Source organism: Salvelinus alpinus, chromosome 22 (assembly GCF_045679555.1).
Source record: "Salvelinus alpinus chromosome 22, SLU_Salpinus.1, whole genome shotgun sequence".
NCBI classification, from domain to species: domain Eukaryota; kingdom Metazoa; phylum Chordata; class Actinopteri; order Salmoniformes; family Salmonidae; genus Salvelinus; species Salvelinus alpinus.
The window spans coordinates 5373610-5392549 of NC_092107.1; the positions used below are offsets into that span (position 1 = coordinate 5373610).

Genomic DNA, 18940 nt, shown 5'->3' on the forward strand with positions numbered 1-18940 from the left:
TCTTTGAACATCTCATTCATGGGCATTAATATGGAGTTGGTCCCCGTTTGCTGCAATAACAGCCTCCACTCTTCTGGGAAGGCTTTCCTATAAATGTTGGAACATTGCTGAGGGGACTTGCTTCCATTCAGCCACAAGAGCATTAGTGAGGTCGGGCACTGATGTCAAATCAAATCAAATCAAATTTTATTGGTCACATACACATGGTTAGCAGATGTTAATGCGAGTGTAGCGAAATGCTTGTGCTCCTAGTTCCGACAATGCAGTAATATCTAACAAGTAATCAAACAATTTCACAATAACTACCTTATACACAAAATTGTGTATGGGATGAATAAGAATATGTACATATAAATATATGGATGAGCGATGGCCGTGCGGCAAAGGCAAGATGCAGTAGATGGTATAGAGTACAGTATATACATATGAGATGAGTAATGTAGGATATGTAAACATTATTAAAGTGGTGTTATTTAAAGTGACTAGTGATACCATTATTAAGTCCATTTATTAAAGTGGCCAGAGATTTGAGTCTGTATGTTGGCTGCAGCCTCTCTATGTTAGTGATGGCTGTTTAACAGTCTGATGGCCTTGAGATAGAAGCTGTTTTTCAGTCTCTTGGTCCCAGCTTCGATGCACATGTACTGACCTCGCCTTATGGATGGTAGCGGGGTGAACAGGCAGTGGCTTGGATGGTTGTTGTCCTTGATGATCTTTTTGGCCATCCTGAGACATCGCGTGCTGTAGGTGTCCTGGAGGGCAGGTAGTTTGCCACCAGTGATGCGTTGTGCAGACCTCACTACCCTCTGGAGAGCCATGCGGTTGAGGGTGGTGCAGTTGCCGTACCAGGCGGTGATACAACCCGACAGGATGCTCTCGATTGTGCATCTGTAAAAGTTTGTGAGTGTTTTAGGTGACAAGCCAAATTTCTTCAGCCTCCTGAGGTTGAAGACGCGCTGTTGCGCCTTCCTCACCACGCTGTCTGTGTGGGTGGACCATTTTAGTTTGTCCGTGATGTGTACGCTGAGGAACTTAAAACCTTCCACCTTCTCCACTACTGTCCCGTCGATGCGGATGGGGGGATGCCATCTGCTGTTTCCTGAAGTCTTCGATCATCTCCTATGTTTTGTTGACATTGAGTGAGAGGTTATTTTCCTGAGACCACACTCCGAGGGCCCTCACCTCCTCCCTGTAGGCCGTCTCATCGTTGTTGGTAATCAAGCCTACCACTGTAGTGTCGTTTGCAAACATGATGATTGAGTTGGAAGCGTGCATGGCCACACAGTCATGGGTGAACAGGGAGTACAGGAGAGGGCTGAGCACGCACCCTTGTGGGGCCCCAGTGTTGAGGATCAGCGGGGTGGAGATGTTGTTTCCTACCTTCACCACCTAGGGGCAGCCCGTCAGAAAGTCCAGGACCCAGTTGCACAGGGGGGGGGGGGGGGTGTCGAGACCCAGGGTACTATGGGGGAGTACTATGGGTACTATGGTGATAAATGCTGAGCTGTAGTCAATGAACACCATTCTTACATAGGTATTCCTCTTGTCCAGATGGGTTAGGGCAGTGTGCAGTGTGATGGCGATTGCATTGTCAGTGGACCTATTGGGGCGGTAAGCAAATTGGAGTGGGTCTAGTGTATCGGGTAGGGTGGAGGTGATATGATCCTTGACTAGTCTCTCAAAGCACTTCATGATGACAGAAGTGAGTGTAATGGAGCGATAGTCATTTAGTTCAGTTACCTTAGCTGTCTTGGGAACAGGAACAATGGTGGCCAATCAATGCATGTAGGGACAGCAGACTGGGATAGGGATTGATTGAATATGTCCGTAAACACACCAGCCAACTGGTCTATGCATGCTCTGAGGACGCGGCTAGGGATGCTGTCTGGACCGGCAGCCCTGCGAGGGTTAACACTTTTAAATGTTTTACTTACATGGGCACGGAGAAGGAGAGACCACAGGCTTTGGTAGCGGGCCGTGTCAGTGGCACTATATTGTCCTCAAAGCGAGCAAAGAAGTTGTTTAATTTGTCTGGGAGCAAGACGTCGATGTCCGCGACAGGGCTGATTTTCTTTTTGTAGACCATTATTGACTGAAGACCCTGCCACATACGTCTCGTGTTTGAGCCTTTGAATTGCGACTCTACTTTGTCTCTGTATGGACCTCGCTTGGGCGATTAGACCTGGCCCGCAGTCTGCGTTCCAATTCATCACAAAGGTGTTCAATGGGGTTGAGGTCAGGGCTCTGTGAAGGCCAGTCAAGTTCTTCCACACCGATCTCGACAAACCATTTCTGTATGGACCTCGCTTTGTGCACAGGGGCATTGCCATGCTGAAACAGGAAAGGGCCTTCCCCAAAATGTTGCCACAAAGTTGGAAGCACAGACATTGTATGCTGTAGCGTTAAGATTTCCCTTCACTGGAACTAAGGGGCCTCGCCCGAACCATGAAAAACAGCCCTAGACCATTATTCCTCTTCCACCAAACTTTACAGTTGGCACTATGCATTCGGGCAGGTAGCGTTCTCCTGGTATCCGCCAAACCCAGATTCGTCCGTCGGACTGCCAGATGGTGAAGCGTGATTCATCACTCCAGAGAATGCGTTTCCATTGCTCCAGAGTCCAATGGTGGCGAGCTTTACACTAGTCCAGCCGACGATTGGCATTGCACATGGTGATCTTAGGCTTGTGTGCGGCTGCTCGGCCATGGAAACCCATTTCATGAAGCTCTTGATGAACAGATATCAGCAGAAACAAATACAAATATTTTGTCCATTATAGTCATTAGGCCTTTTACTGTTGCTTAAAGGGGCAATCTGCGATTTCTACATCCATTTTAGGACGTTTTAATTAATGATATAGGCTAAGTATTCATACCCATTAACTTATTCCACATTTTGATGTGTTACAGGCTGAATGCACAATGGATTAAATATATATTTTTTCTCTCACCCATCTACACACAATACCCCCATAATGACAAATAGAAAACATGTTATTAGCAATTTTTGCAAATTTATTGAAAATTAAATACAGAAATATCTAATTGAAACAGTATTCACACCACTAAGTTAATACTTTGTAGAATTACCTTTGGCAGCGATTACAGCTGTGAGTTTTTCTGGGTAAGTCCCTAAGAGCTTTCCACACCTGGATTGTGCAACATTTGCCCATTATTCTTTTCAAAATTCTTCAAGCTCTGTCAAATTTTTCAAGCATATTTAAGTCAAAACTGTAACTCGGCAACTCAGGAACGTTCACTGTCTTCTTGGTAAGCAACTCCAGCATAGATTTGGCATAGTGTTTTAGGTTATTGTCCTGCTGAAAGGTGAATTCATCTCCCAGTGTCTGGTGGAAAGCAGATGGAACCAGGTTTTCCTTGAGGATTTTGCCTGTGCTTAGCTCCATTCCGTTTCTTTTTAGTCCTGAAAAACTCTGCAGTCCTAAACGATTACAAGCATACCCATAACATGATGCAGCCAACACTATGCTTGAAAATATGGAGAGTGGTACTGAGTAATGTGTTGTATTGGATTTGCCCCAAACATAACACTTTGTATTCAGGATAAAAAGTGAATTGCTTTACCACATTTTTTGCAGTATTAATGCTTTGTTGCAAACAGGATGCATGTTTCTGTACAGGCTTCTCTCTTTTCCTAATTAGGTTAGTATTGTGGAGTAACTACAATGTTGTTGAACGATCCTCTATTTTCTCCTATCACAGCCATTAAACTCTGTAACTGTTTTAAAGTGAACATTAGCTTCATGGTGAAATCCCTGAGCGGTTTCCTTCCTCTCCGGCAACTGAGTTAGGAAGGATGCCTGTATCTTTGTAGTGACTGGGTGTATTGATACACAATCCAAAGTGTAATTAATCATTTCACCACACTCAAAGGGATATTCAATGTCTGCTTTTTAAAAAATTTACCCATCTACCAATAGGTCCCCTTCTTTGCAAGGCATTGGAAAACCTCCCTGGTCTTTGTGGTTGAATCTGTTTCATAAGTTCTTTAAAGGATAAAAGCTAACTTACCAAAAAAAAATTAAATTGATATATATCATTTTGAATTAAACTCTTTATTTACAGATTTTTTCAACAACAAAAAAGATTGAAACAAGGTTTAACTAAACATGCTGTAGAGGTGAATGACACTGGTAGCCACTGCATTGCATTGGTCATTGATTGGCAGCGCACAGTTCTATATCCCCTGGGTCCTCTCAGTCACACACCCAGAGAGACCCAGAGAGACCGACAGCATGAGGCTCGGGCTGATACTCCTGCTAGCCGGGCTAGCTACTGTGTTTTCTGCAGAGTATACCATAAAAATATATATATAATCTAGGTTGATTTGAAAATGTAGTGGTGACATTTTGGTTGAAGTTTGATTGAGTTGGAGCAGAGACACTATATTGGAGTTGGTGGAAGTATTCCAAAAATGTTTGCTGTTCCATGGTCATTCATAAGTTACCTCTCTGTGCTGTCCTTGCGTATCAGAGTCATGCATGGACCGCTGTGAGAATGCCTTCGACTCCAAGAAGAATTGCCAGTGTGACACCATGTGTCGGTACTACAAGAGCTGCTGCTCAGACTACGAGACCGCATGTCGTATGAAAAGTAAGAAGAGAGTGTGTGTGTGTGTGTGTGTGTGTGCGTGTGCGTGCGTGTGTTTGTATATTGATTGTTACAAAAGTTATAGATTTCACTTTTAACAACCTCTAAGGGTCATATTGAATAATGCACCACTGATTAACATGGTAATGAGTTGCATATGTTCAATATTCACATAATATGCAGGTAGCCTAGTAGTTAGAGCGTTAGGCCAATAACTGAAAGGTTGCTGGATCGAATCCCCGAGCTGACAAGGTAAAAATCTGTCATTCTGCCCCTGAACAAGGAAGTTAACCCACTGTTCCCCGGTAGGCCATCATTGCAAATAAGAATTTGCCTAGTTAAATGAAAAAAAATATTGGGCTTGTAATTCATTGGGTATTTCATCTAATATGACCTCTGTTTCCTTCAGCACGTGGGGACCCCTTTGAATTTGCAGAGGGTGATGATGGTCTATTTGCCCCCACCTTTCCAACCAAACCTGAAGACGAGGAATCCAGCTACTCATGGGGCCAACGTCGGCAACCCACATGCTTCAGAACTCCCAATACCACCCCTACTCCTACCACAATTGCCTCAAAGACAAACCCAGTCACAGAGCCAGCTACAGGCGCAGCTCGAGGCCCACAGGGAGGCCAGATCCCACTCTCGGAGGCAGCTAAAACCACCAAGGCACCATCAGCCTCACATGCAGGTAGAGGCCCACAGGGAGGCCAGATCCCACTCTCGGAGGCAGCTAAAACCACCAAGGCACCATCAGCCTCACATGCAGGTAGAGGCCCACAGGGAGGCCAGATCCCACTCTCGGAGGCAGATAAAACCACCAAGGCACCATCAGCCTCACATGCAGGTAGAGGCCCACAGGGAGGCCAGATCCCACTCTCGGAGGCAGCTAAAACCACCAAGGCACCATCAGCCTCACATGCAGGTAGAGGCCCACAGGGAGGCCAGATCCCACTCTCGGAGGCAGCTAAAACCACCAAGGCACCATCAACCTCACATGCAGGTAGAGGCCCACAGAGAGGTCAGGTCCCAGTGGAAGTCCCACTCCCGGAGACAGCTAAAGCCACAGAGGGACCATCAGTCCCACATGCACCCTCAATCCAACAGAAAATATCAGTCTCCCAGAGAGCCACGGTAAGAGTAACAGAGCCAGTTACAACAGAAGCTCCAGGCACAACAGCAGAAGTGGAGACAACCACAGAGGAAGTGGTGACGACCACCAAGGCTCCAGTAGGAGATCCAGATGCTGAGCCATGCAGCGGCAGGCCCTGGGACTCCGTCATGCAGCTCAAGAACGGCTCTGTCTACGCCTTAAGAGGTAAGAGTCTTCATGGGTCTTACCCCGTCACCTTTATAGGTGTGAAGGGAGTCATTGGGTGGGAGAAAAACACCAGGAGAGGTTCTGTTTATCTGTATCTCTATATACAGTGGGGAGAACAAGTATTTGACACACTGCCGATTTTGCAGGTTTTCCTACTTACAAAGCATGTAGAGGTCTGTAATTTTTATCCTAGGTACACTTCAACTGTGAGAGACGGAATCTAAAACAAAAATCCAGAAAATCACATTGTATGATTTTTAAGTAAATAATTTGCATTTTATTGCATGACATAAGTATTTGATCACCTACCAACCAGTAAGAATTCCGTCTCTCACAGACCTGTTAGTTTTTCTTTAAGCCCTCCTGTTCTCCACTCATTACCTGTATTAACTGCACCTGTTTGAACTCGTTACCTGTATAAAAGACAACTGTCCACACACTCAATCAAACAGACTCCAACCTCTCCACAATGGCCAAGACCAGAGAGCTGTGTAAGGACACCAGCGATAAAATTGTAGACCTGCACAAGGCTGGGATGGGCTACAGGACAATAGGCAAGCAGCTTGGTGAGAAGGCAACAACTGTTGGCGCAATTATTAGACAGACACCATAATATACATACATCATATACATGGCAGGTATTCAACCAGGCATGCAGTAGCACCTTCATAATCCATTTGATGTCATCAGCTTCATCACTTGTTTTGTTTCACTCATTGTACATCCCAAATGGCACCCTATTTCCTTTATAGTGCACTACTTTTGATCAGGGCCAGAATTAAAGTAATAAGGTGCCATTTGTGGCACAACGTCAGTGTTCCAGTGAATAATATATATCACAGACAGGTGATGGTTTGGAAAGGGTTGGTGCTGCCAGTGCCAAGCCGTTTTAATGGTTCAAGCTGGCTCAACAGAGCAATGTTCGCCTAGTATTTGTATTTGTATTTATTATGGATCCCCATTATTTTCTGCCAAGGTAGCAGCTACTCTTCCTGGGGTCAGGCAACATTAAGGCAGTTATACAATTTTAAAAACATTACATTACAAAACATTACAATATAACATATTTCACAACACACTAAGTATGTGCCCTCAGGCCCCTACTCCACTACCACATATCTACAAAACAAAATCCATGTGTACGTGTGTGTATACTGTGTATGTTATCATGTGTGTGTATGCATGTCTGCGCCTATGTTTGTCTTGCTTCACAGTCCTCGCTGTTCCATAAGGTGTATTTTTATCTGTTTTTTTAAATCTGATTGTACTGCTTGCATCAGTTACCTGATGTGGAATAGAGTTCCACGTATTCAAGGCTCTATGTAATACTGTGCGCCTCCCATAGTCTGTTCTGGACTTGGGGACTGTTTAGAGACCTCTGACGGCATGTCTTGTGAGGTATGCATGGGTGTCTGAGCTGTGTGCTAGTCGTTTAAACAGACAGCTCGGTGCTTTCAACATGTCAATACCTCTCACAAATACAAGTAGTGATGAAGTCAACCTCTCCTTCACTTTGAGTCAGGAGAGATTGACATACATATTATCAATGTTTGCTCTCTGTGTACATCCAAGGGCCAGACGTCCTGCCCTGTTCTGATCCAATTGCAATTTTCCTAAGTCCCTCTTTGGGGCACCTGACCACACGACTGAACAGTATTCAGGTGAGACAAAACTAGGGCCTGTAGGACCTGCCTTGTTGATAGTGCTGTTAAGAAGGTAGAGCAGCGCTTTATTATGGACAGACTTCTCCCCATCTTAGCTACTGTTTTATCAATATGTTTTGACCATGACAGTTTACAATCCAGGGTTACTCCAAGCAGCTTAGTCACCTCAACTTGCTCAATTTCCACATTTATTACAAGATTTAGTTGAGGTTTAGGGTTTAGTGAATGATTTGTCCCAAATACAATGCTTTTGAAATATTTAGGACTAACTTATTCCTTGCCACCCATTCTCAAACTAACTGCAGCTCTTTGTTTAGTGTTGCAGTGGTTTCACTCGCTGTAGTAGCTGAAGTGTATAGTGTTGAGTCATCCGCATACATCGACACACTGGATTTTCTCAAAGCATGTCGTTAGTAAAGATTGAAAAAAGTTAGGGGCCTAGACAGCTGCCCTGGGGAGTTCCTGATTTTACCTTTACTAAGGGTTGGTAACAGGCTGATTGTTCGGCTATTTGAGCCAGTAAAGGGGGCTTTACTATTCTTAGGTAGTATAATTACTTTTGCTTCCCTCCAGGCCTGAGGGCACACACTTTCTAGTAGTCTTAAATTGAAGATATGGCAAATAGGAGTGGCTATTATCGTCAGTAATTTTCCATTCAAGTTGTCAGACCCTGGTTGCTTGTCATTGTTGATAGACAACAATAATTTTTTCACCTCTTCCACACTGACTTTACAGAATTCAAAATTACAATTCTTGTCTTTCTTAATTTGTTCAGAAATACTTTGATGTGAAGTGTTAGCGTTTGTTGCTGGCATGTCATGCCTAAGTTTGCTAATCTTGCCAATGACAAAATCAATAAAGTAGTTGGCAATATCAGTCGGTTTTGTAATGAATGATGAATGATGGAGCCGAGTTTGCCTTTTTTCCCAAAATGTAATTGAAGGTGCTCCAAAGCTTTTTACTATCATTCTTTATGTCATTTATCTTTGTTCCATAGTGTAGTTTCTTCTTCTTTTTATTCAGTTTAGTCACATGATTTCTCAATTTGCAGTACATTTGCCAATCGGTTGTGCAACCAGACTTATTTGCCATTCCTTAGTCCTCATCCCTCTCAACCATACAATTTTTCAATTCCTCATCAATTTATGTGGATTTAACAGGTTTGTTAAATCCATGCTTATTAGTAACTTGGATAAGCAATTTCATAAATGTGTCAAGTGCAACGTCTCATTACACACCACAGACCAACAAATATTCTTTACATCAACAACATAGGAATCACTACAAAACTTATAGTATGACCTCTATTACACTTTCCTAGATATGGCTACTATACTGTGATCACTACACCCGATGGATATGAATACTGCTTTCAAGCACATTTCTGCAGCATTAGTAGAGATGTGATCAATACATGTTGATGATTTCATTCCTGTGCTGTTTGTAAAGACCCCGGTAGGTTGACTGATAACCTGAACCAGGTTGCAGGCACTGGTTACAGTTTGAAGCTTTTTCTTGAGTGGGCAGCTTGATGAAAGCCAGTCAATATTTAAAAATCACCCAGAAAGCATACCTCTCTGTTGATATCACATACACTATCAAGAATTTCACACATTATCCAGATACTGACTGTTAGCACTTGGTGGTCTATAACAGCTTCCCACAATAATGGGCTTTAGGTGAGGCAGATGAACCTGAAGCCATATTACTTCCACAGTATTTAACATGAGATCCTCTCTAATCGTTACAGGAATGTGGTTCTGAATATAAACAGCAACACCTCCACCACTGGCATTTCTGTCTTTTCTGTATATGTTATAACCTTGTATTGTTACCACTGTATTATCAAAGGTATTGTCTAAGTGAGTTTCAGAGATTGTCAAAATATGAATGTCATCTGTTACTAGCAAGTTATTAATTTAATGAACCTTGTTTCTTAAGCTACATATGTTGATGTGGGCTATTTTGAGCACTTTTCTGGGATGCTTGCTTGTTTTTATTGCTTTACTGGGAAGCTTAGCAGAAGTAGATATTCTCATGTTATTTATGTTAGTGCAGGGTGAGCTGCACACAGTGGACTTCCTACTAGGGCACGCCGCCTCAGTGCTAACAGTATAAATATGGTTCATAAGCACACAATTGCTGCATAGAATAGCTGTAGGATCAGCAGATGCATTCAGGGCACATAGAGGAACATAAATTAAGTTACTTACATTGTGTCTTCCAATGCCCCTGGTATAATGTACATTTGCTAAAGCATTATGATGACTCAGTGACACAATGGTAGGGATTAACTGAGCTGGGCTTGAGACGCAGCCTTATAATTGTGTGAAAGGATCCAGGAACCCAAATCATTTGGGTGGATCCCATCCTCCTTTTGTTTCCAAAAGGTATCGAAATTGTCAACAAAAGTTACACCCATTGGCTTGCAATAATCACGTAGCCAGTTGTGAAGATAAAGAATCCTGCTAAAGCGTTCAATGCCACGATTCAGAGAGGCCACAGGGCCAGATATGATGGGTCTTTTATTAGTGTCTAGCAGAGAGTCAATCAGCGCATTAAATCGATTTCCATGTCCTGACGTAGTACATTAGGGAGCAGCTTAGTAATGTCATTTACTCGAGCTCCGGGATAGGACATTGTTTTTGCACCAGGAACAGTTCTTACCATGGAGCTGCCCAAATCATGGCTGACGAGAAGGACGAGGAAATATGCCCACTCCCACGCTTCACAGGCATGCAGGCCTCCGACAGATGAAGTCCCGCTTGATCCAGAGCAGGGACGGAAGGTTGCCGAAAGTCGACTTGGAAATCGTAGGGGAAGGAGTAGGAGTGGGAACAGCGGCCGCAGACGCAGGCACCCCCAGCGACGAAGGTGCAGGAAGATCAGGCTCCAGGGCGGCGAAACAATTAGTTGTTTGTATCTGCTCCGGGCCTCTCGTAGGGAGTGTAGATTGCATTGCGGGAGGCCGCTGTCTTCGGCTTCCACAGCTCATGACATGCGACCATCGTTGATTGCCATGCTCCTCTTGCTGTGCTCCTTCGACTCCGGCCAGTCGGATAACAACAAATGACAAGACAGAGATGCATCCAACATGGGCGAACGCCGTGCAGCACCGGCGTAGAAATGGTAAACATTCCACTCTACATTTCCCCCAGTATCTTACGTAGGCTGGCTACCTGAGTGATCAAGGAAGCCACCTCAAGCATATAATCCTCGGCAAGCAAACAATTGTCGCATTGGAACTCTGAGTGATCCAGTTTGTCCTGAAACAAAGGGTAGTAGATACAGCTCCTACAGAGCTGGAACCATTAATTTACTTCTCCAGGCAAAGAGGGCTCCATTGCAAAACTCATCTGGGACAAACTTTGTGAGCTTGATGGCTAACGTTAGCAGCTTAGCCTAGTGATGACAGACAAGCCAAAGTGAACAAAGTGCACAGATCGGAGCGTGCATTTTTTGTTTTAATTTGCATAGTTGTTTCACACATGGCAGTTACAGTGTCGATTACTATTTGGTAAGGCGATTTCAACATTATCCTATTGTTGTATGATATACATACATACAGTACATATTGTACAGAACCATCATGTACATATTGTAATTCATAAAATGGTATATTCAATATTGTAAAGTTAGTTAATGTCAGACTCAACTGTTAACTTCAGTACATTAAGCTAGTTTCCAAATTCCTCATTCATTAGTAGTCAAACTACATACTCAATTGTGAGAGGAGACAGAGCAGCACAGTCATTAGCATCTGAAGTTAGGAATGCATAATCATCACATTCTCATATAGGTTAGCTCCATCGTCCACACTGGCCACCACTCCGTCATTGGCGATGACTTCACTCAGACTAACAGCGTCGGTTACAACTCCAGCTGGCCCGACTGTTAGATATCCACTGTCAGTCTCAGTCTGCATCCCAGGGTCATCGTTCTCTCCCCTCACCGCTGACCTTTCACCCATGACTTCTAACCCAGCGACCTCTGGCACGCTTTTCAAAATGGAGGACAGGGGCCTCGTAGGCGTAATGGTGGCATTGGCGCCCTCTGGTGGGAGGTGAGTATTAGTGCCATCGTCAGTGTTTCCCATGACAGCAGGCGAGCTGTGGTGAGCGTGCTGTTTCCTCCTACTGGGTTTCCTCATAGATACGCCTTCCCCTACAGGACCCTCCACCCCCAAGGGTGGGGGAGCCCCCTGCTCCCACAAACTGGCCCTGGCCCCCAGCTTCCTCCTGGGTGGCTTGGTGATCCCCTCCACCCCCGGGATCTTACCCTTGGACCTAGTTCCCCCCTCCTGGTCTTTATGTCTCTGGAGGCTGCCTAGCCTGCGTAGCATGGCCTGTACCGGGCCCTCCGAGCTGGGGAGCTCTAGTTTAGACAGGGGCCTCCCCACCCCCGCCTTACCCACTGTCACGTACACTGTGGTCACCTTGTCCATCCCTTTATGTATCTCTGCCTTCTGGCCATCGGATGTGGACCCTGATGCTTGCCCACCCTTTCTGTTAACAGCGGCATTGGATATGGTGCGTCTTCTTCCTACCACTGCTCCAGGCACCTGCAGGGTAGACATGGCTTGTGACGGGGTGGCCGTGTACCTGTCCACATCAGGGTCCCCTGCTTCACCACTGGATCCTGGTTCTTCCAATGGTCCAGTCCCACCTCCACATCCATCCACACCCCCCTCACCTGTCTCCGTCTCTTCCCCCTCTGAGGACTTCCCTCCCTGGGCCTGGAGGGCTGACAGCATCAGGACCCCCCAGGGGGACTTAGGTTTGGTGCGGGGGGCCCCGGGAGTCAGGTCCTGGGCAGAGCCTCGGCGCTCTTTGGGGCTGAACCTGGGATGAGGTGAGATTGAACTTTATTAATCCCCAAGAGGAAAGTAATTTGACAAACTCTCAACATTAAAAACAATCACAAGACTATAACTTTGCAGAGACAAGTTAAAAAGAGAATTGAAGTGCTGCGTAGTGGTGTGTGGTGTGTGTAGCGTCCAATGTCCTCATCATGATGACGGCGGCCTGGTGTTACCTGGTGCCTTCGGCGAAGGAGACGGAGGGGCGTTTGGACTTGGCGTTGCTGGAGGTGCGGGGGATGCCAAAGGGGAGGGACATGTCTTCTGCACTAACACTGAAGGCAGAGGGGTCGGGGAACATGTTACACTTAGAACTCATCTCATGTTGGAACTCCTGGAACTCACCGCCCGCCACTGCGGGGATGTCTGAGGGAGGAAGAGTGGGGTAAAGGGAGGGACAGGGAGAGAGAGAAAATAGGGAGTCAACAAAGCACAAAGGGTTGAACACACACACAGACACACACACCCACACACACTGATTACCTTCTCTGGGGGGGACACAGTAGAGAGCCTCTCCGGTCTCCTCATCACTGTCAAAGGAGGATCCGTCTGTCACCCAGCCTGAGGAGGGAGGCTCTATGAAACTGTGGTTGAATGTCAGCTCAGGGTCGTGGTGGGACACTGGAGAGAGAAGTGCTCATTATTATTATTGTCATAATATTGTAATAAGTATAGCATGCACACCTCTCATGTTTCCAAATGCATGGAGAAAAACCTTGAGAGCATCCAACAAGTACTGGAGTTTCTTCCTTACATACAGTACCAGTCAAAAGTTTGGACACACCTACTCATTTATTTTTTACTATTTTCTAAATTGTAGAATAATAGTGAAGACATTCAACTATGAAATAACACATATGGAATCATGTAGTAACCAAAAAAAGTGTTAAACAACTATATTTTGATTCTTCAAAGTAGTGTGAGAGTTCAGTGACCAGCCGGAGGAAGACGACACGACAGCACCCTCCACAGGGGACAGGTACTCAGTGTAAAGCCAATTAGTATACACCTGGGCCCACTAATTGCTTTGTGTCTTCCTCTATATAGGTGTGCCAGGAGAGGAGCTGGAGGAGGATTGGGAGGAGAGACCTGTGGGGATGTCAGATTTTCCTACCTCAGAGAAAGCTTTGTTTACTGGGGCACCTTGTCTCTCTGTTAACCAAGGCAGCTTTAGGTAGAGAGAAGCGTTCCTCTGGTAACTATTATGTGTAGAAGATCTAAAAACAGGAGTAGCCGTTTGTTGTTTTGCATCCCCTTTTGGCCACGGCCTTTTGGTCAACTGTTCATGTTTATGTTTATTTGTTTTGTTACGCTGGTGACAGCGTTGGACGTTACCCTGTACTGGAATTATTTTGTTGGGCGAAATAACCTGTTTAGTAAACAATCACAAGAAAATGAATCACAACCACTGCCTCTGGTCTGTTCATGTTTTACCTCCCGCCTGTGTTAGGGTGTTTTGGACAAGCTGATCCATTCACAGTAGCCACCCTTTGCCTTGATGACAGCTTTGCACACTCTTGGCATTCTCTCAACCAGCTTCACCTGGAATGCTTTTACAACAGTCTTGAAGGCGTTCCCACATATGCTGAGCACTTGTTGGCTGCTTTTCCTTCAATGTGCAGTCCAACTCGTTCCAAACCATTGGGTTGAGGTCAGGTGATTGTGGAGGCCAGGTCATCTGATGCAGCCCCACACCACTCTCCTTCTTGGTCAAATAGCCCTTACACAGCCTGGAGGTGTGTTGGGTCATTGTCCTGTTGAAAAACAAATGATAGCACCACTAAGCACAAACCAGATGGGATGGCGTATCACTGCAGAATGCTCTTGTAGCCATGCTGGTTAAGTGTGCCTTGAATTCTAAATAAATCACTGACAGTGTCAACAGCAAAGGACCGGTGGGAACAACACATGCGGAGATCATCCGTTCAACTACTCTGCGTCTCACAAAGACACAGCGGTTGGAACCAAAAATCTCAAATTTGGACTCATCAGACCAAAGGACAGATTTCCACCGGTCGAATGTCCATTGCTGTTGTTTCTTGGCCCAAGCAAGTCTCTTCTTATTGGTGTCCTTTAGTTTCTTTGCAGCAATTCGATCATGAAGGCCTGATTCATGCATTCTCCTCTGAACAGCTGATGTTGAGATGTGTCTGTTACTTGAACTCTGTGAAGCATTTATTTGGGCTGCAATTTCTGAGGCTGGTAACTCTAATGAACTTATCCTCTGCAGCAGAGGTAACTCTGGGTCTTCCTTTTCTGTGGCGGACCTCATGAGAGCCAGTTTCATCATAGTGCTTGATGGTTTTTGCGACCGCTCTTGAATACATTTTCTGGATTGACTGACCTTCATGTCTTAAGGTAATGACGGAATGTCATTTCTCTTTGCTTATTGGAGCTGTTCTTGCCATAATATGGACTTGATCTTTTACCAAATAGGGCTGTCTTCTGTATACCACCCCTACCTTGTCACAACACAACTGATTGGCTCAAACGCATTAAGAAGGAAAGAAATTCCACAAAATAACTTTTAACAAGGCACACCTGTTAATTGAAATGCATTCCAGGTGATTACCTCATGAACCTGGTTGAGAGAATGCCAAGAGTGTGCAAAGCTGTCATCAAGGCAAAGGGTGGCTACTTTTAAGAATTTCAAATATAAAATGTATTTGGATAACACTGTTTTGGTTAGTACATGATTCCATATGTTATTTCATAGTTTTGATGTCTTTGATGTAGAAAATAGTACAAATGAAGAAAAACCCTTCAATGAGTAGGTGTGTCCAAACTTTGACTGGTACTGTACATACAGACATATATGATCTCTAGTGTGATATTGGACTGACCTGTGACTCTGGGTAGCCCAGAGGACCAGACAGAGATACAGGGTACAGCAGAGCTCACGTTGGCCAGGACGTTATACACATGATGCTTCATACGGACAGAGGTACCACCGTCACCCACTGCTACCCTGTAGGACCAGAGCAAGGTCAGAGGAACAAACACACCTGCCTTTGCCATCAGAATCATACACACACACACACACCTGTCTTTGCCGTCAGTAGGTCCTCCACAGCAGCAGCAGCAGCAGACCAGACCCAGCAGCACCAAGATCAGAGGGACCAGGAGACCAGCGATCAGAGCCCTGTGACCATCTGACACCACACACACACACACCCACACATAAACAAATGTGATTCAACCTCACATATTCCTTCTTGAGGGGAAAAAATATTTGAATCCATAGACCCATCTACTTTTACTTATCAGTAACTACACATTAATAACCAACTAGAGCTGTATCCAATAGGAGGAGTGCATACTGTATGGACACGCCCCCGTTGCTGGGTGACAGGCGGTGCCCTCTCCACAGTCACAGACAGAGGAACAGTTAAAGCCATACAGCTGGTCTGGACAGGTGATGTTACAACTGGGGACACAACAGAGAGAAACCTGTTAGTGACAGCCAGATACACAATCACCTAACGTAACATTGAGATACACAAACAGCAAGATGTCTAAATCAGACATTATTGGATTGGAGAAACCTATTTATTTGAACCATTGTTCACATCAGTGATTACTTCAAGGAAGGGAGAAAGGAAAGATGCATTTTAAGAGTATTCGAACAGAACCTCTGTCTGCTTTCTCCATACTCTCACCTCTGTCCCTGGAACCCGGGCCCACAGACACAACTTCCTGTCACGTGATCACAGTGGCCATGGAAACAGGGGCTGCACAGGAAGCGGCAGGCGTCCCCGAATGTTCTGTTAAAGCATGGCTTGTCACATCTGCAGACAAACAGAGTGGCCCAGGTAACAGACAGACGACAAAACGGTCAGCAATTGAAGAAAACGCTGAACCTCTTTGGTATCATTGACACTGTCATGTCTGGGAATTACTGTAAAAGGTCTCAGATACATTTCACTGGTAGTTAGTCATCAAACACACACACACCTGGGTCCGGTCCATCCTGGATCACATTGTGAACACGCCCCCGTCCTGGGGTCGCATGGTTCACCGTTCCTGCAGCGTGGGCACGCCTCATGGCAGTGGTTTCCATGGTAACCCCGCTTGCACGGCTGGTCACAGCGTGTGCCGTTCCACCCAGGCTCACAGGCCGTACAGACACCGTCAACCACAGAGCACGACTGGCCTCGTTTACAGTGGCCACAGCTACACAGGAGAGAAGGAGAGAGAGACATCCATGGACCAGTCCAACTGAATACATACTGTAGCCATTTCAGGATAGACACAGGTACAAACCTACATAAAGTGCTCAGAAGTCGCCCGAACCATCAATCATCCATTTTGATCAACAGCACAATGACAAGGCAGTACCAGCCCAATCATGTAATCCACTGCAATATCCATATACACTCGCTTACCTCAGTTTACACCCGCTGCCATACTCCCCGGGTCCACACGGTTCATTACAGACGGCTCCCTTGTACCCAGGCTGACATGTACACTCCCCGCTGACGGCATTACACTCGCTGTGCTTCAGGTCACAGTTACAGCGTTGATGACACGTCTGACCCCACCACCCGCTCTGGCACTCGCACGCCCCCGTGTTCTGTTGGCACGACGATATGTAGCAGCTACATTGAAGACTGCACTTCTGACCCCAGTACCCTGGGGCACACTGACACCTGCCAACCAAAGTTTTTTAAGAAAACATATATTTCTATTGTGTTTTAGCGATTGTGTTGAAAAATATGGTGTGTGACACCGCCCTTTTAATTTGTAAATTGCAGGCTAAATTGCATCAAGAAATTCATCTCTAAGCTAACTAATGCCTCCCACTGTAAATAAACTCAACTCTCTCACCTGCCGGTCAGTGAGTCGCAGGTGGAGGTGCCTGGGTAGCACTGGCACTGCTTGGCACAGGTGGGCGTCCACCAGCCCTCATCGCAGGTACAGTTGCCGTGCACAGGGTGACAGTGCCCGTGGCGACCACATCTGCAGGCGTTCTGGCAGAGTGGCCCCCAGCGGTTGGGGAGGCATGTGCACTCGCCCGTGACTGGGTTACAGCGCCCGTGAGGGTGGCACTTGCACAGCTCACGGCAGTCCGGTGCCCAGAACTCTGGAGGGCAGCCTGTAGAGGGAGACAGGCTGTAATATTTCAGTAGTTTGCACTTAATTACAATGTTCTTGCCCTTTTATTCCTGCAATGTAAAGTGCTACCAAAGTTACTATATTAACTCTTGTTGTGTTAAAAAAAAAAAAGAATTGTGACATAGCCTATGTAACTTAAACGTCAGAGTTGGTTTGACTTACGTGTCTTGCAGTGGGCTCCATAGTAGCCAGGTCGACAGCGACAGACGCCCGGGTATACACACACCTCATCCTGCTGGCAGGCCCGCTCGCCATCACACACAGCTGGAGTCATAAACAACAGACACAGTGCTGAATTATACAATACTACCTAAACAAGACGAAAAGCCTGTTCTTGTGTGCCCTGGATGGTTTTACACAATTTACTGTCTACTGGTACTCACGTATAGTACACTCCTCTCCCTGTTGTCTCCATCCAGTACAACAGACAAGAGTGGAGGGATCCCTGTTTGAGAAGGGTAAACAAAATACATACCATAAAGCATAGTAGGAAGTTTCCTTATGGGTCACATTTCTTTTGACTGTTTTTTCATGAAATAATGGAAGATTACAATTATTAAGTTTCTGAGAATGTTTCATAAAACAAGGATATACTGCTTGATAGAAAAGGCAGAAAATGAAAGAGAGAGAGAAAAATAAGGTGTGAGAGTGGAATGTAGTCATCACCTGAGGTCCTGGCAGACGTTTCTCCCTGAGGGAGCCAGTCTCTGAGGGGAGGAGAGGGAACAGCAGAGCAGTAGTCCTAGACCCGTCAGAAACAGGCCCATGTCCACCCCACAACCAGGTCCGTACCAGCCCACAAAAGGTCTCAGACCGTCCAACTCACGCCTGTCCCTGTACCAACACCAGAATCCTATCCCAGAAAAATCACTTTCTCCTTTTCTCCTCTTTCTCTCACTATTCTCTTCCCAAGTCCAGAAGAGTATAATGGAAATTGAAAGCACTCTCCTCTCTCTTTCTCGATTCTTTCTCTCTCTCTCTCTCTCTCCCAAGTCACTCTCTCTCTTTACCTTTCTTTTCCCCCAGCCCAGCTCTGTGGTCTTGGAAGTCAGTCTTTCTCTTTCTTTTTCTCTCCCTCTATCCGTCTTTCTGCCCAGCCTAGCGCTCGTCAATCATTAGTCTTGTAGTCGTAGGCCCAGTAATGCCTGACTGAGCGGTCCAAACCCGTCCGTTTCCTCTCCCTCTTTCCTGGGGAAGTTAGAGCCACTTCCTCCCATTCAATCTGCCTCAGTAAGGCTTTTTTAAGACAGCACCACATACTGATAGATTCTGGGAAGAGGTGAGCAGTGTGTTTTGCAAGTTTATTTGTGTACTGTACTTCTGTCTTGCACACAATAACTTCCTATAGCTCACAAACATACACATACACACA

General features: G+C 45.6%; 1 protein-coding gene across 1 annotated transcript; it reads right to left on the reverse strand.

The window, feature by feature from the left end:
* Nucleotides 1-11023: 11023 nt before the first annotated feature.
* Nucleotides 11024-18638, reverse strand: LOC139548857 (scavenger receptor class F member 1-like). The gene is made up of 13 exons (XM_071358753.1): nt 18235-18638; nt 17952-18013; nt 17731-17832; nt 17281-17548; nt 16839-17102; nt 16408-16626; nt 16113-16241; nt 15774-15880; nt 15497-15605; nt 15297-15421; nt 12937-13074; nt 12630-12819; nt 11024-12436 (listed from the first exon to the last, which is right to left on the reverse strand). Exons 1-13 carry the CDS (start codon nt 18333-18335, stop codon nt 11362-11364), a joined length of 2889 nt encoding a protein of 962 aa, XP_071214854.1. The 5' UTR covers nt 18336-18638; the 3' UTR covers nt 11024-11361.
* Between the last annotated feature and the right edge of the window lie 302 nt (nt 18639-18940).